The sequence below is a fragment of the Magnolia sinica genome, chromosome 9 (assembly GCF_029962835.1).
Source record: "Magnolia sinica isolate HGM2019 chromosome 9, MsV1, whole genome shotgun sequence".
Lineage (NCBI taxonomy): Eukaryota > Viridiplantae > Streptophyta > Magnoliopsida > Magnoliales > Magnoliaceae > Magnolia > Magnolia sinica.
Window position 1 is genome coordinate 14,655,234 of NC_080581.1, and position 27,314 is coordinate 14,682,547.

General features: G+C 42.0%; 1 protein-coding gene across 1 annotated transcript; it reads left to right on the plus strand.

Annotated features, from left to right (window-relative positions):
• The first annotated feature begins 4,858 nt into the window (after nucleotides 1-4,858).
• On the plus strand, nucleotides 4,859-26,676 carry LOC131256963 (uncharacterized). Its single transcript, XM_058258085.1, has 5 exons — nucleotides 4,859-5,070; nucleotides 5,395-5,455; nucleotides 11,762-11,869; nucleotides 12,681-13,044; nucleotides 26,630-26,676. Exons 1-5 carry the CDS (start codon nucleotides 4,930-4,932, stop codon nucleotides 26,649-26,651), a joined length of 696 nt encoding a protein of 231 aa, XP_058114068.1. The 5' UTR covers nucleotides 4,859-4,929; the 3' UTR covers nucleotides 26,652-26,676.
• The last annotated feature ends 638 nt before the right edge of the window (nucleotides 26,677-27,314 follow it).

Consider the following 27,314-nt stretch of genomic DNA (forward strand, 5'->3'; position numbering starts at 1 on the left):
TTATTTTATGTTATCACCGATTGCACTGATCTTCATTCCAAATTAATGAAATTAACGATCAACCTTAATATCTGTTTTTATTATCTATAATCATTATATTGAAAAACCTAAGAACCACAATCATGGTTGAAAGAAAGTCCTTAGATTAATGCAAAAGGATCCAATTTAGAAGGGCTAACATTTTCCTTATAAATTGCTTGATTGTTGCACATTAGTGGTTGGACAGTTAGGTCGACCTTCATAGGTCTTATCATACGACTGATTTGACATCTAGGGTCACAAGCATTCAGTCAAACTCGAGTGCGTATGACTTTAGCATATCCGAAACTATCCTAATTGCACACGTTTTATTAAATACGTGTCATTCGTTAACACATGTGGTCTCATATCTGATTGAACTGCAACAAGCCCACTTGAAATTTTGATTGGCCTAATTTTCAGCACCAAGACTACTTAAGGTAGCACACAATGCCCACCAACCCCACCATAATGTATGTGCTTATCCACCAATAAAATGATGCAAATCCAAATCTCCATTGGACCACACCATGGGAGGCACTAGTGATTGAATGTCCATCGTTGAAACTTTCTTAAAGCTATACAAGTTTTGGGTTAAGTTGATGTTTGTGTTTTCCCTTCGTCATGGTCTTTGTGACCTAATGTAACGACCTGAATTTTTGCTATTTTGAATTGCCAAAAATCCTTATTATTATTATTTTTAATATATATCACTAGCCTATGTTGTCACTTACTGACCTTTGATGTTCGGAGTGAACCTATACGTGGGAGGTACCGGTAAAGAACCACACAGATTCGATTAACCAACCGTATGAAGCCAATGAATCCGCCTGATCACTTAAACCTCAAGTCTAGCATCGTGAGTTGTTCATCTAGGGCCCAAATCTATCTGATCTATCACTGACTAATCACGACAACCATAACTAAATTAAAGATCTACCTAAAGCCGGGCTAGCCATGGGCCAGATCTTAATTAACGAACCAAGTTAACCTGTTTACTCATTTAGCCTAAGAACCAACAGTTTAGAGTGATTATGTCAAATCGCTATTTTTATTAATTTCGAATAGGCCACTATAAACATAATTAATCCAGACCCTAATCATTATGCACAAGAAATCTCACTACCTAATTCATTCTAAAAATGTCTTGATTATCCAAACGATCTCTAGACCGCTCATTAGTGAGCCACTAGTTCCGAAACTATAGAATAACGTCCGTCTCACTGGGCTTGACGCCCATCGCGGGTGGCGAACAAAAAAATTACCTAGAACTGCTCAACTTAGGCCAGGAAGGAAGTGTTGAAATGCGCAACTTTTCATAGTCATAAATCCGAAACTTAAGTGAAGAAGGTCCCTTCACTCATTCGCGAAGTTGCGACTTCCTGACCATTAGATTGCGACTAAACTCAAGGTACAGGTTAAGGATATTTTTTCGCCTGTATCCGTACAGTCACGTCCCTGATCGATCGCCGACAACCGTTCATTACAAGTAGGGTCCCCATGGTCAATTGAGGCATTCGATCTCCACCAAATTCGGACCGATCACTCATCCGGCGATGGGGTAACTGCCCCGTGGCACAGATGAGTCAGTGGGCCTCTAAAATAGCCCTATAGGCCAGGATTTAACCCACTAGGGGCATGCATGTTAGAAAAAAGACTCCTATGGCCATTTAAACACGAATTATAGACGATTTAAGCCTAAAAATCACACCCTTTTACTCCCATATGAATTTTTTTGTTGCAAGGGAGAGAGGGAGTGGGGAGACTGGAAGAAGGAGCTCATTGGGGGAGTTAATTTGGGGAAAATTCTCCTTGACGCTGCCCACAACGGACCCCACAATCGCGCCCCACCATAGGGAGTGACCCACCAATGATAGAAAGGTAACCCTCTAGCCATCTCCAAATTTTAACATTGTAGAATTATTTGCATGCGCTCTTACGAGTTAATTTCGTCGGCAAGGGGCTTCGATTCGCCAACCCACGGACCTGAAGCCCTAGGAGCGGCACCACGAATCCATGGACTACTCTTAGGTGCATACCATTACCCTTAGGTTGCCAATTATCGAACCCATGTCGTAATTAGTGATCGTGTAGTGAAATTTAGAATTTGCAAGCTAAATACTGAGTAAATCCTTAGGTGTAATACCCTCTATGAATTATGAATTTCATCTAGAATAATTGATCCTTGATTGCATGCTAGACTAGACTGTTTGCTGAAATTTCCATGCCCATATGCTCCACATTCTCCCCTTGATGCTTGTGTGTAATTATCTAGTTGTTGTAAACTGTGCGATGATTGAAAAATGTACTTGCATGCTTTTTGTTTGCTTTTCATTTGCCCATATTAGATAAAATATCCTAAGGTATTAATGAACTTGGTTGCTTATTTTTAAGTAGAATTGTTTTTGCATACTATAGAATTTTAGTCTAACGGCAATTGGGTTGACCAGCAAAATCGAAAAGATTCGCAAGGGCAGTCCCACTGGATTGGTTGCCCTGGGCCAATTTGACCGATTCAAGCTAAAGATAGACAACCGACAGTAGTTGGACTACGCAGGATGCTTACACTCAGTGACGGTTACGCTGTACTTCACCTAAATAAGTCGAATTAGTCCACCAGTTGGCTAACAATGTATGATCACACTTGCTTGAATCTAAAGCATCCCATACCTTTGAGAGACCTACTATTAACCGTTAGTGATACGATCCCCAAGTCTCGAGAGTCGGACATTGCGGCATGAGATACTGTGTTTGTGTTGTTGGTATACGCTAGGGTGACGAGCCTTCTCGTAGTGACCAGCAAGCACAAGAGGTGATAGGTCCTTGTTCGAACGACCCCTGTCAAATAACCTGATCGATGGTTTCGTGCCAAAGTACCATTCGAACGACTCTGACATTAATAGAATTGGGTGACGAGCCATTCCTTGTGGTGATTTAGTTATGTTCTAAGCCCGCACCTCGGAACTGAGTGATCATACTTAGTGTTTGGGTGATGACTTATATCGAGTTGATTATCATATCTTTAAGTATCATGCCTTACCTTTAGAATTATTAATCTGTAAGACAAATAGATGATACCTACATTTGGATCATGGATTGCAGGCTCAAAGCCGTTACGTCAGCCATGGGCTAAGTGATTTGAATAATACCATTGATTAAATGGAGGTGTTTCAGCTTCCCCAATCTTGTTGGATGAACGGATTTAATTAAATACTCGGCTAATATGAATATTCATAGCATTGCATTAGCATAGGTTGGCAACTCGGCAATCAAGGTCGCATTGAAGGAGTGTTGGTCATATGTGAACATATAGATGGTGTTGTTTGAGGGAGTGTTGGATGGTGAAGGCATGCATCATTTCATAATACCAAGCATGTGCATTGACAAGAGTATTTTGGAATCATGTGTTTAATTGTTTCTTATTATTCGCGCTTGTGGAATTGATAACTCGTGCAACTTGATGCTAATGGAGCCACTGAGTTGATCAATTACTCCCGCTCTGGGACGGTGTTTTAAAACATCAACCAGACACTTTCGTAGATACAGGTACTGGGAATCCGATGCGTTTGAGGAGGCTCACACAAACTCAAAGGAGTCCTCGTACTTCCAGTTGCTAGATGGGCCAATGTAAGACACTTTCAGGACGTCAATGAGATTTTATAGTCGATACGTTCTATATTTTTGAAACTGTATATTTTACTCAATCATAGTCCCGTACTCTAAATAAATATATTTTATTTGTTATTTGATTTATTTGCGTTAAGATTTACATTTATTTTAGAGTACATTGCATAATCTATTTTAATTATATGAATTCCTTAAATGCCAGGTAAAATGAATTATAAAATTCCATTTCCGCAAAGTATAAGTGGCACTCAGGATATTGGGAGTCAAGTATCTACTCGGCCCCCGAAATCCGAGGCGCTACACCTAACCAATAGGTTGGGTGGCCAATAAACATTATAGTGGGCCCTAGGATGTTTGAAGGATGCTTTTACTGGTGGGGTATTCAATCACCATTGTTTTTGATGGCTTGGCCCACCGTCAGTTCTCAACCTGTCTCATTTTTGGGGCCATTTCCAATAATGAATAGAAAAATGTTAGATAAGACATCACGCTGGGCTCCATGAAGTTTACTCAATATCATATGGCCCACTAAATTACTTTATACACAATCCACTTTTGATGCAATCTAGGCCCCTGATCTTCCACCCATAACCATCAAGTGGGTGGGACTTGTAAGACACACCTTGATATGTATGTTGTATATCTATAGTGTCTATTTGTTTTCTTAGTTTATTTTTAGATGTGGTCCAAAAAGAAGCATATAAAACTTTCAGGTGGGTGGGACCAGTAAGACCCACCTTGATATATATGTCGTATATGTATAATGTTTATTTGTTTTCTTAGCTTATTTTTAGATACGGTTCAAAAAGAAGCAGATAAAAATTTCAGGTGGACTACACCACAAGAAACAGTGGTCCTGAATGTGCACATTTTAAATTTCCAATATCCATCCGTATTGTTTGTTGAGCATCCAACCGAAAGGTCAAGGAGACTTGGATGAGAAGAAAAAGAAAAATAAAAAAACAGTATCAACTTGATCGAAGGGCATTGTGGCGCACAAAATATTTTTAATGGTCAATAACCAATGTTTCCCGTGGCCTGGTTCACTTAAAATTTGTATCTGGATTTTTTTGGGCCATGCTCTAAAATAATCTGGCAAAACAGATGGACGGTGTGGATATACCACGCATACATCGACGTGGCCCTTACGGTCAGGGTCCCACGCATATCGGGTCGCAGCCAAGTCCCGCTCCTACTTGTCGCAGGAAATCGACAGCGAGCAGAACACTAGAATTCCTCTGTAAAACCACACACAAGGATAGAGAGAGAGAGAGAGAGAGAGAGATGGTGGCGACGAATCTGAAGGCGGAGACGATCTCTCTCCAGGAGAAGAGAGACGCGATCGAGGTCGAGATGAGCGGTATCATCTCTCGTCTCACCCAGCCAGGTGGGCCAGGAATCTCCGACCCTCTCACTGATTCCCAGGCAAGATTTCCATTCCCCATCGGTTCTTCCGTTGCGCGTTTGGGTGCACTATCGAATTCAACCGCAATCGTTAGGCCCAGTACTCGTAATCCAAGGAAGTAGCCCTTTCGATTTGCAGTTTGGAGTCTCAGACACTTGATATGAACGTCGGTGAATGAAATTGCAATTCGGGTATTATTTCCACTTTACAAAGACTAGCAATTGCAATTCTATTCGCTTGTGCACCTAAACACAACCTCAATGGGAAAAATCACCGTAACTTCAGTAGAGAAAAGCTGTTTTAGATTGATTTGCCCTAGTTTGACAAGTATGGATTTCGTGTAGGGATTTCCGCGGTCGGATATTGACATTCCATCTGTTCGTGCAGACCGCCGTCGTCTCGCTGGTACACATACTAACCCAATGACGATTCACACAATTTGTAGATATTTGTCACACCTCTTCTTTTTAACAAGGGTTTTGCTAACATCCTCACCTCTATGGGGACATTAGCAATGTCACCAAAGCTTTTACTTGATGCGTGGGATACGCAATCATGAATTTGAGCCATCCATTATTTCAGACAACTAAAGACAAGCCATGGTGCAAAAATCATGCCAATCAGATGATCCAAGGCATCCAATCAATAGGATAGAAAATGGACAGTCAAGATTGGGCGGAGAAACAAAATTAGGTCCAATAGATCCCACTTGGTATTGCTTATGGTTCCAAAGTAGCACTTTGAGATTTATGAATCCAACCACGTGATCTGTGGCTCATAAAAAAAACCAACGGTTGGAACTTTGGCCTCATTTATAGGGCTAGGATCATCCAAATAGGTGTGATTTTTGCCCGGTGGCTTGATCCTAATCGTACTATTGAATGAACCATCCTGATTTGTTAGATGTCCCACGTGTCATTCAAAAGCTTTAGGGATGTCGCTAAAGTACCCATGAATAAAAACCTTGACAAAATCTACTATATATAATGTAAGCAACTCTTGGCATTTTTGCCCATGCAATTTACAGGTAGGGGTATTTTAGCAACTAAAATATGTGGCCGTTGTTGGTCTAACGGTTCAAATTTCATTGGGAACAAGCCCACAATGGCTTAGGTTATACTCGAAAGAAGTATGATTACTTAGTGCAAGTAGGCACTCTCCTCATTTTTGCTCGTAGCCTGCCCTGACGGTACTACTAGGGAGCCGCCAACAAAGGCTGTGCGAAGCCCGCCATGATGACTATATGAAATCCACTTAGTACATCTATTGTGCCATTTCATGCTAGGACTCCAGCCTTAAAATGAGGTAGCTATAAAACTCAAGTGGGCCATGACACTAGAAGAAGTGGTGATGGGTCGCCCACCGTTGAAAGCGTTGCGTGTAGCTGCAGACTTTTGCTTCATGCCTCTCTCATTTTTTTTTTCTCTCCCTCTCACCACGCGCTTCACACGCGCTTTTCCTCCTTGTAGATTTAAGTAAAAATTTTGGCGATACTGTAATGAGAAAAACTTGTATGCTTTGGATGATACGTGGGTTCTCAGAATTCTTTTTTTGAAGGATGGGTTCTCGGAATTCTCTATGTGGCAAATGTGCCAATTCAAGCTAAACCGATCAGATGGTGGGCCTCAATTTAGATGGTTTATAAAACAATTATACTGAAATTGATGGCTTAACTAGTGGATTAGTTTATACATAATGAATGCTTAACGCGAAAAACAATCTCTCTTTGAAAAAAAAACATGAAAAACAATCTACCTTTCAAGCCCATGCAATTTGCATGCAACCAAGACCTGTGGATATTCAAAGGACATGAGAAGACATTGCTACGAAGGTAAGGGTATTTTGACAACTAAAAATGTGGCCGTTGTTGGTCTAAAGGTTCAAATTTCACCGGGAACAAGCCCACAATGGCTTAGGTTATACTTGCAAGGAAGTATGATTATTTTGGCAACTAAATATGTGGTCGTAGTTGGTCTAATGGTTCAAATTTCACTGGGAACAAGCCTACAGTGGCTCAGGTCATAACTGCAAGAAGGATGGTTATTTAGTGCGAGTAGGCACTCTCCTCTTTTCTGCTTGTAGCTTGCATTGATGGTACTAGTAGGGAGCCGCCAACAAAGGTTGTGTGAGGCCCACCATGATGATTATATGAAATCTACTCAATACATCTATTGTGCCATTTTATGCCAGGACGCCAACCTTAAAACGAGGTAGATATAAAACTCAAGTGGGCCATGACATTGGAAGAAGTGCTGATGGGTCGCCCACCGTTGAAAGTGTTGTGTGTAGCTGCAGACTTTCACTTCATGCCTCTCGTTTTTTTCCTCTCGCCCTCTCATCACATGCGTCACATGTGCTATTCCCCCCTAGTAGATTTAAGTAAATTTTTTGGCAATACTGTAATGAGAAAAACTTGGATGCTTTGGCTGATATATGGGTTCTCAGAATTCTTTTTTTTGAAGGATGGGTTCTCAGAATTCTATATGTGGCAAATGCGCTGATTCAAGTTAAACCGATCAGATGGTGGGCCTCAATTTAGATGGTTTATAGAACAATTATATTGAAATTGATGCCTTAACCTCTGGATTAGTTTAAATATAATGAATGCTTATCGCGAAAAACAATCGCTCTTCGAAAAAAAAAACAAAAAAAAAAAACAATCAACATTTCAAACCAATAAACAGGGTTTCATAAGTGAGAGGCAAGCACGTGTCTTTGTGGGTTCAAAAGGAGGAGCACATGTCATTTGGGGAGTGCCTCTGGGGTTTTGGTTTTCGGATTTTTTGCCTTGCAATAGCCTCCTTTTTGGGAGAAGTGCTGCAGATCGACCCCGCTACGGAGACTAGTGAAGAGATGAGAGTGATTCGAGCTCAGGTGAGGCGAAAGAAAGGGATCCTGCCTTCAACTTACATCTTGGTGTTGATCGGAGACAAGCATGTGTCTTTGTGGGTTCAAAAGGAGTCAGGGTCTTCCTTTCCTCAATGGGGAGTCATGTGGAGTTCCCAGGAGGAAGGTGTGAAGTTCGATTGCCATGGAAGCTGGCAAAGATTGGCTGAAGGAGCATGAGACTAGTTCTCCGCAAGAGCACAAAATCAAGAGCAGGACACGCGTCAAGTGTCTAATGCAGCTATGGAGGTAGGTGAAGAGGGATCGTGCATGGCGAGGGCAGCTGGCGTTTTGTACTCCACAGGTGCTCAGAAAACCCCCAAACCTATTTAAAATGTTAGGGTCAGATTCAGAGCCTTCTTTGAACCTTGCTTAGGTCGAACCTAACAACTTTTGCTTGGCTCAGGATGCCGAGTTGGACAAGTGTCTCTCAATCCCAATCACATCCCCGGGGAGGGAAACTCATCCTCTCGTTCATGTGGAGGCTGCAGATCTTGACATGTGTCAAGAGGAAACTATAAGGGTCTCCGCCTTGAGATCGGTCACATGTGGGTTAGATGATGGGAACCCCTTAGTGTCTCCGACACATGGGGAGGGTTTTTACACACCCACACGTCTAATTAGTGAGGTCACATGCAAAGCTAATGTCTCTTATTTTGACTTGAACCCGCGAAATCTCATTTCGCTAGCTCCTTCTTTGGAAGAACGGGGAGCTGAGAAGAGATTGGGCCTTGAGCTGGTGGTGGCAAACTGGCAGGCAGGGCTGGAGAAATTCGAGCTTGCTAGGAATAGCTTCAGCCACAAAGTAGAAGTAGACGAAGGGGCTTTGGTAGATGCTAACCGTTTGATTTTGGAAGGAGATGCAAATAGTAGTGGAGGTTTCAAATGGTGAGAACCTTGAGGACCCGCTTATGGTTACCCCCCTTTGTTTCGGAAAAATTTTAGTTGCAAAGATTCTGACCATCGTTGCTGGGTTTATCGAAGATCCTATGGCTCTCTGGAAGTTTGGGCGGGGTGGTTTGATCTTAGAGGAACAACTTCGACGAGTAAAAGATGCTCTTTTGAGAGTGGGAGGTTTGGCAGGCCTATCATTTGGCTCATGAGACGAGGATGTTTACGAGTTTTTGCAATTCGCCGAGGCCATGGTTGTTCAGTGGCAGCAAGAGGGCCAAGGATTGAAGTTGAAGAAGTCTCCCGGAGGCCTAAGAGAGCTGTTGAGTCTCAATTGCTCTATCAACTACGAACCCATGGCGAGAACAAGTGGAGGGAAGAGGGCAAGGTCGGGAAAAGGTGGTGCCCAGTGTTAATCTTGTCATGGAATGTGCGGGGGTTGGGTTGTAGGGGATAAGAGGGCCCATGCAGGAAGGTTTGCAAGAAATCAAAGGTGGACATTATCACGCTTCAAGAAACAAAGCTTCAATCAATCAATCCAGGTACGATTTCCTCTGTTTGGGGTGTTAAGAATTTTGACTGGATTGTAGTTTTTTTTTTCTTGGTTTTCATAAATCATAACCATTTTCTGGAGTTCTGTTATGGAGAGCAGAGACTCCTTGGAGGCATTTTACTTTGAAAGGCTTGGAATATCTGTGCACACTTAAACAATGGATCAGTGGCCCAATGTTGGATCTATTTGGCACTCCTCTTTCTTGATCTCCCTACGAATTCAAGTGGGTCAGGATCATGAGCGAGGTCAATGCGCAGCTGCTATTGTGTGCTTTGTCCATGATCTTGCTTTGTCCATGATCTTCCCTTAATTAATTGTTTCTCAGTACTGTCAGTCTGTCACATGCTTCTACTGTTTAAAAGGAAAAAAAACTGACATGCTTCTTATAGTTGAATTCTGTAATCCTTTTCACCCACTGGATGTGAAGAACTCCATTAGGAATCTAGGATGCATGATACGTGAATTTGAAATGTGTATCGTTAGGCCATTTATTTCCTTAGGTTTCATAGTTTTAGAAGATAATGCAGGGGAATTTTCACACTAGGCTCGAGTGGGGTTGCCTGTTTGATGCAGGGCCATACTCGGGGTGGGTGACCCATGCGATTTGGGGTCTACGGGGGAGGTCTCGTGTTTGAGACTCCTTACCAGGGGTGAGTAATGCGCATTTCACACCGGGCTCGAGTGGAGTAGCCCGTGGGATGCGGGGACACACTCGGGGTGGGTAGCTCATGTGATTTGGGGCCCACGAAGGGGGTTCGGTCGAGGTCCTAACCCATGAGATATGGGGCCTGGGCTATGGGATAAAGGGATTAATTCGCCATACTCTAACAGTTCAAGCTTTTAGAGCAAGTGGTTAATTGTCCTGCATCAAATTGGTATTAAAGCGGGAGGTCTCGTGTTCGAGACTCCTCACCGGGGGTGATTAATGCAGGGGCATTTTCACACTGGGCTCGAGTGGGGTCGCCTGTTGAATGCAAGGGCACACTCGGGGTGGGTGACCCATGCGATTTGGGGTCCACGGGAGAGGTCTCGTGTTCGAGACTCCTTACCAGGGGTGAGTAATGCGCATTTCACACCGGGCTCGAGTGGAGTAGCCCGTGGGATGCGGGGACACACTCGGGGTGGGCGGCCCATGTGATTTGGGGCCCACGAAGGGGGTTCGGCCGAGGTCCTAACCCATGAGATATGGGGCCTGGGCTATGGGATAAAGGGATTAATTCGCCATACTCTAACAGTTCGAGCTTTTAGAGCAAGTAGTTAATTGTCCTGCATCAGAAGATATTTGACAAATGCTATATTATTGACGTTTTTTTCGTTCCATGGTTCAGACGTGCAGATGAAAATCACATGCATCTTTAAGCTTTATGTGTTCTTTAGCTTTATTTGTTTATCTCAGACTGCATTCCAGTCTTATTTTTGGCTCCTCGCCTAGTTCATGTGCATGCAACCGTAAATTATATCCCTCTTTTCATTAATTAATGATGATAGTTTTATTATTAATCTTATTATAATCAGCATGGTATCCTCAAAGCAATATATACTATCATTATGTCTATTTTTATTTGACACTTACATCGCACAAAGATAATTTTCATTGATTCACCTTTGTTTTTCCCCTTTCACCTTTTCCTTCTGATCAGCAATGATAAATTTTTGTTGACCATAGAAGGGCCAGCTATATACAAACTCTTGGTTAGCAAATATCCCTAGCTGACACACATATATCAGAAAGATTGGTGGTTCCACTTGCATCCCTATGGAAATGGGTGGTAATAAAGAATCCCTAAAATCTGAAATAGTCAATATTTTGTAGTAAATTATGTACATATTTTAAAGGTCCAGTTTCCTCCTCTGATCACATTGTTGGTGTTGAAGCTAATAACTATTGCAGACGATCAAGCTAATAGAAATGCAGGGATGTCCCTGGTAATTGCAGTTGGATCCTGCCAGGATGGGATATCCTATTGCTTTAGTCTTGGTTTTTTTTATGTCATTCTTTTTCACTGATTAAGATCTAACATTAATTGGAACATGTGAAATAAGATGTGAAGGGTGATGCTACTGACATCTTAGTAGCACTTTAGCTATGCAGCTTAATTTTGGACTATGGATGTTTCACAGTTCTCATGGATTCTGTAGTTATATGCACCATTTAACTGAATACAACAGCAATACAGTTTTTATTTGGATCTTGAAATCCAAATTTAAATCCTATGTATGTTCTACTTTACCTCAGAAGTTGCTGTTGATCAGCACAATAATTGATACCAATGCAATATTCTCATCCATGTGTTTATCATATAGTTTCATTCTGCAATAGCTGTTGTTTATTTACAGCTATTTCTGCCGAGAATTCTTGTCTAAACTTGCTTTTATTGCAGAACTACGAAATGACTACAAGGATATCACGGACAAAATACATGAAAACTTACAAGTTCTGCATTCGGCGAGACTTGCTCACAATGTATCATTGCCCACGAAAGATCCAGGTAGGATGAGTTACTTCATTAGAACGATAATATGGCTGTGGCACCGTTACAGTAGAACTACTCTTAAAAGTTTGTTGAGATGGTGATTTCTTATTGAGTTCAGTTGTCATTCTTGACACACCTCTTTTAAAGTGAAGCATCCTCATGATACATGCTGGTGTCTAATCCATTTTATTGAGCTTTTGCTACATCTTTATCATAAATGTGGTGGTTCTTTTAATATGTGATCTTTAGATGTTCCTGTCTTTTTATTTTTATACTCCACGGAATTGAATTAGACATCCTCATGTTCTAGAAGGTTTTTCTTGTGGATCCTCATTGAATGCTGTAATTGAAGGATTCCTCTTTTTTCTTATTTTTGAAAAATTGACAATTCATGAATTCTAGTTAGAGAAAGCCATTGAATGATTTTTTGTTTTGGTTTGTCCTAGAAGATTATTACTGGACCAGGTCTGTTTATCCTTGGCTTTGCCGTTTTCAGCCGGTAGATGTGTGATTCACCTTCACTTCCCACACGTTTTTCACCAAACCTTGTTAAAGAATTAAATCATGATTGTGTAGTGAGAAAAGTTAGAAGTTTGATACAGTTGTTAAATAACTGTGTTCTTTTGCCCTTTTTTTGGGCTAATGACTTAGCAATCATATGCATGGATAGAGTGGTGATATTTTGAGCTTATATTGCTTTATTACTGCTAAAGAATCTGGTATTTGAGATACTTTGCCTGTTTTTGAAATCACAAGATGTCATCACCAGATGAAGTAATGATTTTCACTGTAACACTCGCTACATTTTTTTTCATTCACTGTCCAGCTAATGGCGAGGGGTCAAATAATCAAGAGATACCTCATACCAACACCATTGCATCTCTTTCGTCTCGCGGTGGTATTTCAGAAGATAGTTGCATTCCAATGGATTTGGAACCAGTCGTCCGGGTACCCTTTGCAATGGTTGATGAAATAGCGGATGCATCTCCTGCGGCAGAAGATGGGCTACAGCTTGGAGACCAGATTGTGAAATTTGGAAATGTGGAAATTGGTGAAGAACTGCTTCCGAGGCTTGCTTCGGAAGCTCAGTTGAACCAGGGCCGTGCTGTTCCTTTGGTAATTTTGAGGCAGGGTGCCCTTGTAAATTTATCTGTGACACCCAGACCATGGCATGGTCGGGGTCTGTTGGGGTATGCTTTCAATTCCTCCTTGCCCTTCAATAAGTTGTAAAACTTTGAATATGTTCTTTTAATTGATTATGGTCTTGCTGCCCGCTCATCAGATTAGAGCATTGTGATCTTTCAAAGTCTTCTAATAACGAAAGGGCATGCGCTTATAATCATGATAAGGCATGCGCTCATAATCGTTGTCTGTGCACTTCCTGCAGCCATCGGGATTTAATTTTTAATTTTTATGTATATGAAAGTGTGTTAGTTATGTTTGATAATGAGTTTTCAAGTTCACCTAGTATAAGTTCACCACTAGATTAAGCATGCTGTTGTTTTACTTGCTGTGAACTATTTCCAGGTTTGCTCATGTTTCATGCAGTAACATTATGTCATAATTTTGATTTTTTGGAAGGGTAATTTTAATTTTGTTGTTGTTGTTTTGATAGGTAAGTTGGGCCCCTTGTTTTAAGTCGTGAACAACATGTAGCATAGTGTTCACCCCTCTGAAGTGTGAGGCTTAAACTACATGCTATTTCAGATTTTTAATTAAGGTTGTGCCTGGTTGCCCAAATCTCAGGAAAATTTATGTTATTTTGTACCAAATTAGTTTGATTAATTATGAAATTTGGTGCTACCAAACACAATCTAAAATAATGGGGAAGGCAAAGATTAAGTATAAAGGTAAAGAATGATCAACCTAATTGATTTAATACTATTACTTATATTATTTTACTAAAATCAAAAGATTACTTTTTTTTAAAAAAAAAAAAATGAAAAATGTATCAAATCATTTATAACATTAATTGATTTAATGTTTTAGTGAAAAATAACTCGTAGTGTAAGCTACATAGCGTGTACCATAGGCTATGTAGCATGTAGTGTAGGCTACATGTGACTTAAGTTATTTTCATTAGCTGCGTGGCGTTAAGGGTAAGCTATGGGACGTAGCGTAAGCTACATGCTACATAGCAAAGCTATTTAAAACACTGGACAGGCCCAAACTTGTGACCTTAATGTTGAAATATACCTTATCTACCATTCCGCAATTTGGATTTTCTTTTTAGCAATGATGATCCCGCGAAAATCTTCAATTACATGCAAATTCATCTCTGCCTCTCTAGGGTTTCTTTTTAGCACTGGATTTTGTTTTTAGAAATGAGCTCCAAAAATTGTGAATTCACGTCACATGTTGAGGATTTTATTCCATCTTACTAGTATCAGCGCCTTTAAAAATAAAAAATCCAACACATACGATTGTTAGATTGGTCTAGTAATATTGTGTGGATTTGAACCATGTCTGATCTTAGTGTGTGTGTGAATATGTTCAATGTTATGCGTGAATTTAATAGTCAATTTTACTTCTATGAGCACAACAAATCATCTTGAGCATGTAAACAACAGTCTGAAGACCAGCATGAGGTTCTTTCTGGAAATCCCTCATGAGGTTTTCTTTCTTACCTCTGTGTGCGCGCGCGCGCGTGTTTGGAACGGCAACATAAACTTTATTGAAAGAAGGAATACACCAAACAAGAGATTGAGGGACCAATTTGGTTGACCCTGTCACATCTCCCTCTTATAGCAAGAGAATCAGCAATGTAGTTCCTGTACTCAGAACTTTAGAAAATACAACCCTCCTATTGTCCAAAATGGATCTAATTTCAAAATATAGAGTGCAGAACTCCAAGCTCTGTTGCATGAGTCACCTTCAATGTCTGAATTCCCTTGAAAAAGGCTTCAGCAATGTGTAATCCTTCTCTCAGGGCCATGATCTACTCCTCATTAGATCCTACCTCACCACAGATCTGGAGTAAGCCACAAACATTCCTGAGGGGACCACAAATTTGGTTTCCATGTGATTTTATGCCCAACACTGCTGCCTTTGAATCATGTGTTGATATACTCTAGCTATTCCCTAGGACACAGACCTTACCAACCCCCCCTCCACAGCAAGCAATTTTTTATATTACTCTCCAGTGAGAGCACCTTTCAATGGGCATGGGGGTATTCAATATGCAGGAATGATGAATCCTGTCGTGGTTAACAACTTATCAAGGGCATGGGGCATGCAAAAAGGGATTATCTATAATGTGTATGAATTGAAGGTCAAGAACTGCAGATTTTATTTATTTATTTTTTTACTTACCCTTTAGCATATGGAGTGTCTTTAAAATCGAAAAAAGAGGGAAAGCATGAGTAAATGAGTATAGATGGCAAATTCTTAAGGAGCACCACAATAAAGATTGTAATAAATAATTTGGTAGAATAGAAGTCTACTTGTCATTACATACCAAATAATAAAAGAATATAATTAGGAAAAAGAGAAACTTTTACTTAGCTTGAATGTTGAACACGTGCACCCACATTCTCTCTCTCTCTCTCTCCACCCCAGGCAAACTTAGCCATGTCCAAGCTGGATAGATTCCTTGTTTCTCCTGGGTGGGTAGATTCTTTCCCTTTGGTTCATCAAAGGGGCCTTCCTAAACCTGCTTATGATCACTGTCCAATTCTTCTTGAGGTGGATGAGGTTGATTGGGGTCCAAAGTCTTTTCGATTCGAGTTGGCTGGGCCCGAAGTGGAGGGCTTTCAGGACTTGGTCTTGGGTTGGTTGTCCTCTTTTGTGGTTATAGGACGAGCGGGCTTCAAGCTTTTCCAAAAGATGAAGGTGCTGTAGGCTAGGCTGAAGCTTTGGAAAAAAAAGTGTTTGATCAAAGAGAGTTGGAGCTGAAGTCCATTCTCCATGAGATCCAGTTGTTGGACATCAAGGAAGAAGGTGATCAATTCTACGCTGATGAGAAGGCTTCGAAAGATGCTATCTGTTGATTGTTGTGCTCGAATTAAAGAGGAGATCAAACAACGCCGGCACTCTTAGGCTACCCGGCTTAAGGAAGGAAATAAGAACACTAAGTTCTTCCATGGTATAGCCAATGTTAGAGCCTTGATCAACTGCATCCCTTTCACCTTCGTTGATGGGGTAAGGTTATTTGATAAGGCTTCTATTTGTGATGTAATCGTCAATTTCTAATTGAATTTACTCTCGGTCAAGCCCTGGGTGCAGCTGAATCTTGACAATTTGTCCTTTGATAGTTTCTCCTCGAAGGAGGCTACCAACCTTGAGGCATCTGTTCGCGAGGAGGAAGTTAGCGTTGTTGTCATGGATTTAGAAAGGGACAAAGCCTTGGGGTTGGATGGGTTCCCATTGGCTTTCCTGGTCTTCTAGGAGATGGTCAAGCAGGATCTGTTGGGTTTCGTTGAGAAATTCTCTGATTTTGGCCGCATGCCATCCGAGATGGGTTGTTCTTTCATCGTTGTGATTTCGAAGCTTCAAGGTGTAGAGTCTCTGAAAGACTTTAGGCCTATTAGTCAGATTAATATTGCTTATAAAATTATTGGGAAGATTCTCGGCCAAAGAGTGAAAGCAATGCTTCCTAAGTTAATTTCCCTGTTCCACAATGCCTTCATTGTCCGAAGAATCCTTGACAGTGCGCTTATTGCACATGTGATGCAGGACATGAAATTAAATATGAAATGCAAGATTTCAAGCTCTAGATCATACCAGTTTTAAACAATCACAAAATTCCACGTCCCACATACGGTCAAACATTCAACCAGGGGAATCTACGGCGGTCCAAGCCTACACACGCTTAGGGCTGGATCAATTAAAATTATAAACCAAACAATGCTCAAAGGAGTGTAAGATTGATCCACTCTTGCAAAGGATTGTTCCCCAATTCAAGGGGTTCACTATGTTTCAAATCGGGAAAAGTCTAGGGTTTCAAAAGTGGGAAAAAACTTGGAATTGAGATTATCTAGGGTTAGGGTTAAGGATATAAGGCGAGAGAGGAGTGAAATAGAGGAGAGAGACAAACCAGAGATAGTCGACATGTGTGGACAGCGGTCGGGTCCAGACGCACGTGCGTGGGATCCTGCCCGCACGTGTGTAGGGCCCACGAATCCAAAAAGGGGCAGCTTGGGGTTGGTCGGCCAGGGGTGGTCCTCCCTTATGCCAAATATCATGTCAATCCGATGTACGGTGAGTGCGTGGTGCTCCGCCAAAGTTTCAGCCCCCTGGTGGGCCAGAATCTGGAAACCTGCTGTATAAGAGAACTTGAGTGCCAAAAAAAGGATAAATCTAAAGATGGGATGGCTGTGGGAGATGAGGTATGTGCGGTATAGGGGGTGGAGACGATCTGAGATGGTTGTAGCTTCGCACTACGGTAGTTAGCCCTTCGAGGAAGGGAGGGTTTTGCACCCAATTAGATTCTTCAACTTAGAGAGACAGAGAAGAAGAAAAACGTAGAATTTTATTCATAAACTTTAATGAAAAAACCTACATGGAGTTGTCTATTTATAAGAAAAACTTAAACCTCAAAAGCCGCACCATGTGCGCACACTATGACTTAGAGATGAACGAAATAACAAAAATAACAACTAATCAACGCAATCAAAACCGTTTATGATGTTCTTAATAATGATAATAACCAGAACTCAAAATCCTAGATCATTTAGGGTAGTGGGTCACGATCATGAGATCCAATGGTAGAATCTCTGTGATGATCGGGTCCACTCCAATGCTTCATAGCACAACCCCTTAACTAAGAGATCCTCCATAGAGGTCGTCGTCAATCTAGATCGATAGTGAGGCCTTCTCTCATATGTGCGTAGGGTGGGGGTCGTGAGTGTGTGCGTGATGTCCCCATCAACTCTCCCTGGCTGCGAAAGTTTTGCAAGCGAAACCAAACTCCTGGACCGTTCCAAGATGTCAGGATCAAGTCTCTGAAGCTCCTTCTCAGTGAGCCATGTATTATCTGAAGCTGGGCGTGACTTCCACTTGACTAGGAATTTTTGAAATCCATCGTCCGACGTCGATACTATCTGATGGTCCAAGATATCCTCTATCTCCTCTCTGGGTGTGGGAAGGGTAGGTATGAGAGGTAGAGGCTGGGAAGATGGGTCGGGAATAGGCCATAGATCAAGGAAAAGGTCTGGGAAATCAGGATGGTTCGGCGAAAGGCTGTACAAGGTATCTGTGGTCTCCTGAAATGCAACTAGATCCTTCATATTGAATGTGGAACTAATTCCTATGGAAGGTGGAAGATCTACCACATATGCATTAAGACCGTTTCGTTTTATAATTTTGAATGATCTAGCGCCATGCGTGTGTAATTTACGAATGGCTCCCTGAGGGTATCGCTCTGGCTTGATGCGGACCATCATAGAGTCCCCTATATTAAATTCCTTGAATTTTTTATGTTGGTTTGTAGAAATTTTGTAATGTTCATTACTAGTATTGATCTGTTGCCGGATTTCTTGATGTTGTGTATGGACGTGATGTGCAAAAGACTCTGGAGACTCTGATGGCCTATGAGACAAGGACATGGGGACAAGATCAATAGGCCTCTTAGGTTTATAACCAGTAACGGCTTCGAAAGGACTCAAACTAGTGGATCTATTGATAGAACTATTAAATGCAAACTCAATGATAGGTAGTACAGTGTCCCACGTCCTGGTGTGCTCCCCCACTAAAAACCTAAGCAAATTTCCTAGGCTCCTATTGACTACCTCAGTCTGACCATCGGTTTGAGGGTGGTAGGCAGAAGAAAATTGGAGCTTAGTATTCATCATATGCCATAGTGTCTTCCAAAAATAACTTATGAATCGTATGTCACGGTCAAACACTATGGTTTTGGGTAACCCATGTAGTTTGACGACTTCACTAAAGAATAACTTGGCAACATGAGATGCGTTGGAGGTCTTCAAATAAGGAATGAAGTGGGTCATTTTAGAAAAACGGTCCACGATAACAAATATGGAATCGTGTTTTCAAATAGTCTTGGGGAGCATAAGCACGAAGTTCATACTGATGTCCTGCCAAAGGGCGAATGGAACTGGCAAAGGTGTGTATAACCTCGTGTTCTGCTTTTTCTACTTTGCCAGCTGACAAGTACGACATCGCACTATATAATCTTGGCCATGTCTCGCTTGAGGCTTGACTAATTGAACATATCCTCCACTAGGGCAATGGTCTTGTCTTGACCAAAATGACCTGCGACCTCTCCTGAATGTAAGTCTCAGACAAGAAAATCGCGGAGGGAGGTGCGAGGTATGCACAAGCGGTTACTCCTAAACAAATATCCATTCAAAATCAAGTACTCACTGCTAGCTCCTGACGGACTCCCTAACAACAATGCGTACACAACTCCAAAATCTGGGCACGCAGAATAATCCTCTTTGACATGCTCGAGGCCCATGACTTCAACACTTATGGAATTGAGTAACGCGACTCGACGACTCAACGCGTCGGCAAGCTTATTCTCTACACCGGCTTTGTGCTTAAGCACAAAAGTATACTCTTGAAGGAATTAAACCCACTTGGCGTGTCTAAGGTTTAATTTCTTCTAAGAGTTTAGATATCTCAAGGCTTCGTGATCAGAAAACAAGACGAATTCTTGCGGCAATAGATAATGACGCCAGTGGCGCAGTGATTGCACTACCACAGAATTCTTTGTCATAGGTGGAGTATTTTTGCTTCGCCTCATTCAGTTTCTCACTAAAAAAGGCGATAGAGTGTCCTTCCTGACTAAGTACTCATATGCTCACTCCTGACACATCGCATGTAACTTCAAAAACTTTCAAAAAATCCAGAAGTTGCCTAACTGGAGCTTCGGTCATCCTGACCTTTATCTCCTTGAAGGCCTTCGAGGTTGCCTTCGTCCATTGAAACTTTCCTTTTTTTATGCAATCCGTGATGGGAGCTATAATGAAACTGAATCCTCGATTGAACTGCATATAGAAGGTGGCCAAGCGGTGAAAGCTGCACACCTTGTGAATATTGTGGGGTTCAGGCCAATTGATAATGGCTTTGACCTTCTCGGAATCTGCCAACACGCCCTCAGCTGACATAACAAAATCTAAGAAGATAACACTACTAGACATAAACGCACACTTCTTTAGGTGGCGTAGAATTTCTCGGCTCTAAAGACCCACAAACTTGCCTCAAATGGTTGAGGTGTTGCTCCTTGGTCATGCTATAAATTAGGATGCCATCAAAGTAGACAACCAGGAACTTCCTTATGAAGGGCCTTAACACTTGGGTCATCACACGCATGAAGGTATTTGAGGCATTAGTCAGCCCAAAAGGCATGACTAGCCACTCGTATAGCCCATTCTTCTTCTTGAAGGCCGTCTTCCACTCATCACTAGGGCATACATGGATTTGGTGATAACCACTTTTGGGGTCAATTTTCGAGAAGATAGTAGCGTTGGCCATCATATCCAACATGTCATTAAGACGCGGTATGGGAAACTGGTACTTGATTGTGATTTTGTTGATGAGCCTATTATCAACACACATCCTCCATGTGCCATCCTTCTTAGGTGTAAGAAGGGCGGGCACGGCACACGGGCTCATGCTCTCTCGAATGAAACCCTTTTCTAGGAGCTTATCAATCTGTCTCTTCAATTTTGCATGCTCCTTTGGGTTCATTCTGTAATGAGGGAAGTTTGGTAGAGTCGTCCCATAGACTAAATCAATGGCGTGCTATATATCCCTCACAGGGGGAAGCTCATCCGGTAGATCCATAGGAAAGACATCACGAAACTCATCCACTGTCGGAATAGCCTCAATGGGTAACTCTACACTAGCCTCTGGTGCACTCTCCCTAGCTACAAGGGTGTACACTATCGAGTTCGACTCAATCTCTTGCTCAAAGTCCTTGGCATTTAGAATATGGAGAGGCTCAGACTTGAACTTCGATTCCTTCAATTCTTTTGAGCTGCTCAAACTACTCTGTGTGGTGGACTCCTTTCCAGTCGTGTTCTTGGGTGGAAGTGGGTTTAGCTTGATTTTCTTGCCCTCAAACCTGAATGTACACACATTTGAACGACCAAATATGGTGACATCCCTATCATAGAGCCAGGGCCTACCCAGAATGATATGGCCAACATCCATGGAAACAACATCATACCAAAGTATATCTTTATATGATCCAAACTGAATAGGAACAAGACAACGGTGCGAGACTGGAATGGAAGTTTCATCAACCCAAGACACTCTATAGGGTTGAGGATGGGCTTCAAGCTTCAAGCCTAAACGGCTCACAGTGCTAGTTGATGCCACGTTGGCACAACTACCACTATCCACGATCATCTTATAGCTCTTTTCACTACATCACTAGGGATTTCTGCTGGCTCATATTTTTCCTATTCGCCGTCACTCTCTGGGGGCACTACTTCTACTTGCTCATCAATAAGGAACACCTTGGTGCCCTCTTTCTTGCCACACTGGTGGGCAAAGTAACCAAACCCCTGACATCTAAAACACCTAGTCGCCTCATTTTTGCGCGAGCTAGATCCGACAACCCCTTTACCCTTATCATCCTTGAGCCTAGACTGAGAACTATTGGAAGGCTTGTATTGATATCCAGTGCCAAGCTTAGCCCCGGAAAGGTTGGCCTTACCGACATAATCCCGAAACTTAAACCGCCTTCTCACAGATGCTTTGAGGTATTGCTCGACCTCTAACACTACTTGATACATCTATTTAAGAGTGTTTATGTCGTTGGCGAGCAACTCTCTTCTAATGTTAGAATGGAGGCCCGTCGTAAATCAAGCAAGAGTGAGTACGGGATCCTCATCAACTTCACATCGGGTCAAGTACTTTTTGAACTTCTTAATGTATTCAGCCACACTCATGGAACTTTGTCGAAGAGACTGCCATTCTTCAAGCAACCTCAAGCGATAAAAGAAGGGAGATACTTTTCCTTAAGAGTTTCTTTCATTTCTCCCCAATGGACTATTGGGGGTTCCCTGGGCCTCTCTTTCTTTCGCTCCATAGTAGCCCAAAACCTCTTTGCTTGGCCCACAAGTTTCATCTTAACAAATCGGACTCGGCGCGCATCCAACATGTCGTACCACTCAAAATAGTGGTCCATATCTGCCAAACAATCTAGAAAAGCTTTAGGGTCCAAGTGGCCATCAAACGTAGAGGCTTTTACTCTAACTCCTTGGAGGAGTCGCGCATTTGGGTTATAGTGATCATGATGCCCCTCGCGGGGTGGGTGCACGGGTGCATGCCCATGACCAATTCCTTGGCCACCTCCATTCCTTGGTCTATCATCCTAACCACTTGCCTGAGATTGGGCATCTTTCCAGTGGTGGGGTTTGCTCGAGCGAAGGTCTCTAGTTGGGTAACGCGCACATTAAGCTGTTTAAAGCGTTGGTCAATATGTTGTTCCAAGCGCCTACACAAAGATTCAAACTGCCGGGTTATATTGTTTATTGACTCTTGTAATTGCTTCATGATTAGTGTAGGGTGCAAGCCAAAAGCACGACCAGTACGTGTGGGCATACAACTACTCACTCAACTTAAAGACTCTCTAATACACTATATGCATCTAAATGAGACTAAATGATCCTATATGACTCTATATGAGGGAACTGCACAATGCTATTAAAATTCTAGCAACATAACTGCCCAAATAGTTTGTTAACAGGAAATTCAGCCATGAAAATTGGGGATTTTCTGATAATACAAAATTCAGCAGACCCTGTTGTGAATGATTGGTCCTAAACAGCTTTATATGATGAGACTTGATGCAAAATAAACGTGAATAGACTAAACCCTAAACATGCAATGCATTCCCCTATGAAAACCCTAAGCTCTAATACCAAATTTGATGCGGGATATGAAATTAAATATGACATGCAAGATTTCAAGCTTTAGATCATACCAGTTTTAAACAATCACAAAATTCCACGTCCCACATATGATCAAACATTCAACCACAGGAATCTACGAGGGTGCAAGCCTACACACGCTTAGGGCTAGATCAATTAAAATTATAAACCAAACAATTTCCAAAGGAGTGTAAGATTGATCCACTCTTGCAAAGGATCGTTCCCCAATTTAAGGGATTCACTATGTTTCAAATTGGGAAAAGTCTAGGGTTTGCAAAAGTGGGAAAAAACTTGGAATTAGGATTATCTAGGGTTAGGGTTAAGGATATAAGGCGAGAGATGAATGAAATAGAGGAGAGAGACAAACCAGAGTTAGTCCACATGTGTGGACAGCTGTCGGGTCTAGATGCACGTGCGTGGGATCCTGCCCGCACGTGTGCGGGGCCCACGAATCCAAAAAGGGGCAGCTTGGGGTTGGTCGGCCAGGGGGGGTCCTCCCTTATGCCAAATATCACGCCAATCTGATGTACGGTGAGTGCGTGGTGCTCTGTCGAAGTTTCAGCTCCCTGGTGGGTCAGAATCTGGAAACCTGTTGTATAAGAGAACTCGAGTGCCAAAAAAAGGATAAATCTGAAGATGGGATGGTTGTGGGAGATGAGGGATGTGGGGTGTAGGGGGTGGAGACGATTTGGGATGGTTGTGGCTTCGCACCACGGTAGTTAGTCCTTTGAAGAATGGAGGATTTCACACCCAATTAGATCCTTCAACTCAGAGAGATAGAGAAGAAGAAAAACGCAGAACTTTATTCATAAACTTCAATGAAAAAACCTACATGGGGTTGTCTATTTATAAGAAAAACCTAAACCCCAAAAGCCGCGCCATGTGCGTACACTATTACTTAGAGACGAAATAACAAAAATAACAACTAATCAACGCAATCAAAACCGTTCATGATGTTCCTAATAATGATAATAACCAAAACTCAAAATCCTAGATCATCTAGGGTAGTGGGCCACAATCATGAGATCCAATGGTGGAATCTCTATGATGATTGGGTCCACTCCAATGTTCCATAGCACAACTCCCTAACTAAGAGGTCCTCCATAGAGGTCGTCGTTGATCCAGATCGATAGTGAGGCCTTCTTCCTCCCTGCGTATGTGCATAGGGTGGGGGGCGTGCGCGTGATGCCCCCATCAACATGAGTCTCTACATTCCTGTCATAGGGCTGATAGGCAAGGCATTTTGTGTAAATTAGATTTGGAAAAGGCGTATGACCATGTCGATTGGTCTTTTCTTGATTATATGTGGTTCGCATCAGATGTGGGGCCAAGTGGAGACTCTGGATCAAGGCTTTTTTTTCCTCGGCCAGGTTCTTTGTTCTGTTATGGTTCCCCTTTTGGTTTCTTCCGTGCCTCGAGGGGTCTTCGCTATGGGCATCTTCTTTCTCCCTTTTTGTTTTTTATGGTATGTGCAACCCTAAGTAGGATGTTTTCTAGGGTTTTGAGATTGAGAATGTCCCCCAACGCATTAGCCACCTTCAAATTGCTGATGATTCTCTGATTTTCAGTGAGGCTAATGTGTCCAATGTGGACAATCTCAGGAAGATAATTGGATGTTTTGAAGTTGTTTCGGGTCTCAAGGTTAATTTGGCCAAAATTGAGTTGCTCAGGATTCACTTGTCTTAAGAAGAGGCGACTCGGCTGGCTGGCATTTTCGATTGCTGGACTAGGTCTCTTCCCTCCTCTGATTTTGGTTTGCCTTTTTGCATAGGTGAGCCTGCCAAGCATCTCCGGTATTCAGTGGTAGAGAGAATGTAGAGGAAGCTCTCCCTAGAAAAGCAAACTTTTGTCCTTGGGAGGTAGAATCACTCTGATTAAGGATGCCCTCACCAGTCTCCTTGTTTATTATATGTCTTTATTCAGGGGCCCGAAGTTGGTCCTTGATAGGATTGATAAACTTTGGAGGGATTTTCTTTGGCAAGGAGTGTCTAAAGGTAAATTTCATCTTGCGCAGTTGGAAGGAGGTTTGCAGACCCTTTGCCGAGGGTGCTTCCGGAATTCATCAACTCGATGATTTGAATTCTGCCTTCTTGGGGAAATGGGTCTAGAGATCCGGAGTCGAGGAGGAAACTAGTGGAGGTCCGTTGTGTCCGGAAAATACATTTCATTAGTCATGGGTTGGCGGATAAAAGAATCGTCTCTATATCGAGCATATTTCCTTTGGAAAGCCGTTGTTAGTATTGCTAGTAAAGTTTTCTATCTTGGGCTTTGCAGTAGGGGATGGGTCGAGGGTTAGATTTTGTGACGATATCTTGCGCGGGGATTCCTCAATTTGAGATATTTTTCCTTGGCCTGTTCATTCTCTTTTGCCGATGTTTCGGTGGACTGCTGCTTCTCGGTGTCCGGATTTGGAGGTGTTTGGGCTCCTTGTTGTAGGAATGTATTTGGTTATGAATTCGATGATTTCTTGCCGCTTCTTTCTCGCATGCAGGGGATCCATCATTCTCTGGGAATAAGAGACATGCTGGTGTGGCTTAGGGATAAATTGGTGATTTTTTCGGTGAAGTCTTTCTAATCATTATTTCACAGCACACATATTCTGCCTCCTGTTATCATGTGGCCCTGTTTGGTCCTATGCTTGTAGGCAGGAATAGGATCCTTACCATCGACAATCTTCAAGAGGGCAATGGTGTTGCTTAACATTTCTCTTCTGCCTTAAAGATGCGGAGTCAGTGGATCACTTGGTCCTATGCTTGTAGTCAGGAGTAGGATCCTCACCATCGACAATCTTCAAGAGGGAAATGGTGCTTAACATTTCTCCTCTGTCTTAAAGATGCAGAGTTGGTGGATCACTTGTTCATTTACTGCCCCTTCCCTTTGTTAGTCTGGTCCGTCGTTTTGTCTTCGTTCAGCGTGCGCTGGTGATGCCAAATTAGATCAAGGCCTTCTCCTTTCTTGGCATGCTGGTGGGGCCGGAAGGAAGGGTGTCTCTATGGAGGGTTGCCCTCCTCACCATTCGTTGGTTGATCTGGGGCGAAGGGAACAATCGATGTTGTCGTAATAGGAGTGGCTTGTTAAGGGGGTTAGCAATCGGGTTATCTCGTTCATCCGGGATTGGGTGCCCTGAAGGGGCGTCTTTTTTTGTTTTGTTTTGTTGTTTCCTTTTTTATCTTTGGTGTTTAATAAAGTTGCATTGTCTTTCAAAAAAAAAAAATGATCCATATCATCAATTGCTCGTGATTCTAAAGAATCACTTTTGTTAGGCAATCATATGCTTCCAACCCATGGCTTAGAGAAAGGATGCTGTAGAAAAATAAGGCCAATGCATGGATGTATTGAATCATCTGATCAGTCCTATGTTTGCTTAATAGCCTGTGAAAAGTGTTCTTGACCTAATGGACAGTTCAGATTGATTGATTGGACTGTCCAAGTGAACCGATGCAACTAGAAGCACCATAACTTATAGTGCTCTGAGAGCACTGGATCATTTCTTGTGCCTCGGATTCTCTATGATGAAGGAATGAAAGAATATATTACTACAAACTGTTGATTAAATTACTAGTTGTATGCTCAAGTGAGTTCCCGTTGACCTGATCTGGCTGAACACTGTCTGGTGGCATGTTTTCAAGATTTTGACACCATGTTCATTGTTATTTACAGTTAGTTTTGGTTCTAGGTCTCCTTCAGCCTAGGACCTTTTGTTCTAACTCTTATTTCTCTTAGTTAGAAGGGGGGAAAAAAAGAGGGAGAATCTGAGTAGGTGTCTGCATGTTGCTTGTTCTAGCTTGCTCTTATTTTTCCTCCACTGTTCTGTTATTATTATTATTATTTTTTCATGCCTTGTAGATTTCTCAAACATGGATTAGAATGCTTTGATTTGTGCTTCAAATTTTCTGTATGCTTACTGTAAAGTTTCGTGGGTTTCTTGCAGGTGTCATTTTCGAATCTTATGATGGGTTCTATTTCAAGCTGTTGCACCTCTCCTCCCCCTCCTTTGTTTTTTCCCCTGTTTTTTATCAGCAGGAGACGTCATATACCGATGCATAAACATACAGACTGGGTGTTTATGGCTTTTAAGCTGCAACTACAATACATTGTAAATCATTAGCAGATCTATAATGGCTTTGGAGCTAAAATATATCATCAATTTGATCAAATAGGGCAAGTTTGTGCCATATATTTTAGATTTTTCTAGTTTGATACTGTGCTTTGGCACAAGGACACAATAGCTATCCATGAGCTATTATGTGGTGCTTGGGCCGAAAATTTGTCGATCATATTCTTATTGATTTTGTATGAGCAGGGCCCATGGTTCAGCAATCCAAACAGTTGGTATGATGGCTCCTATCCTGGATGCCACATGTACCAAATGCCCCTTGGATTGGAAGGTGGCCTTTTCTCGGTTGAATGCTAAGGGTTGCTGTATTTTTTCGTTAACTGTCCATTTATTGGGCCACTTAAGGGTCAGGATATTTCTATCTGGGAGTTTTTCAGTGCATGGGCCAACCACATTGGGGCTCATCGAATGAATGGTTTGGATGACTGAGCAATGGACCCACTTGTATAAACCGAAAGTCCAAACAGTACTGTACAAACATTTAGCCATTGTTGTATAA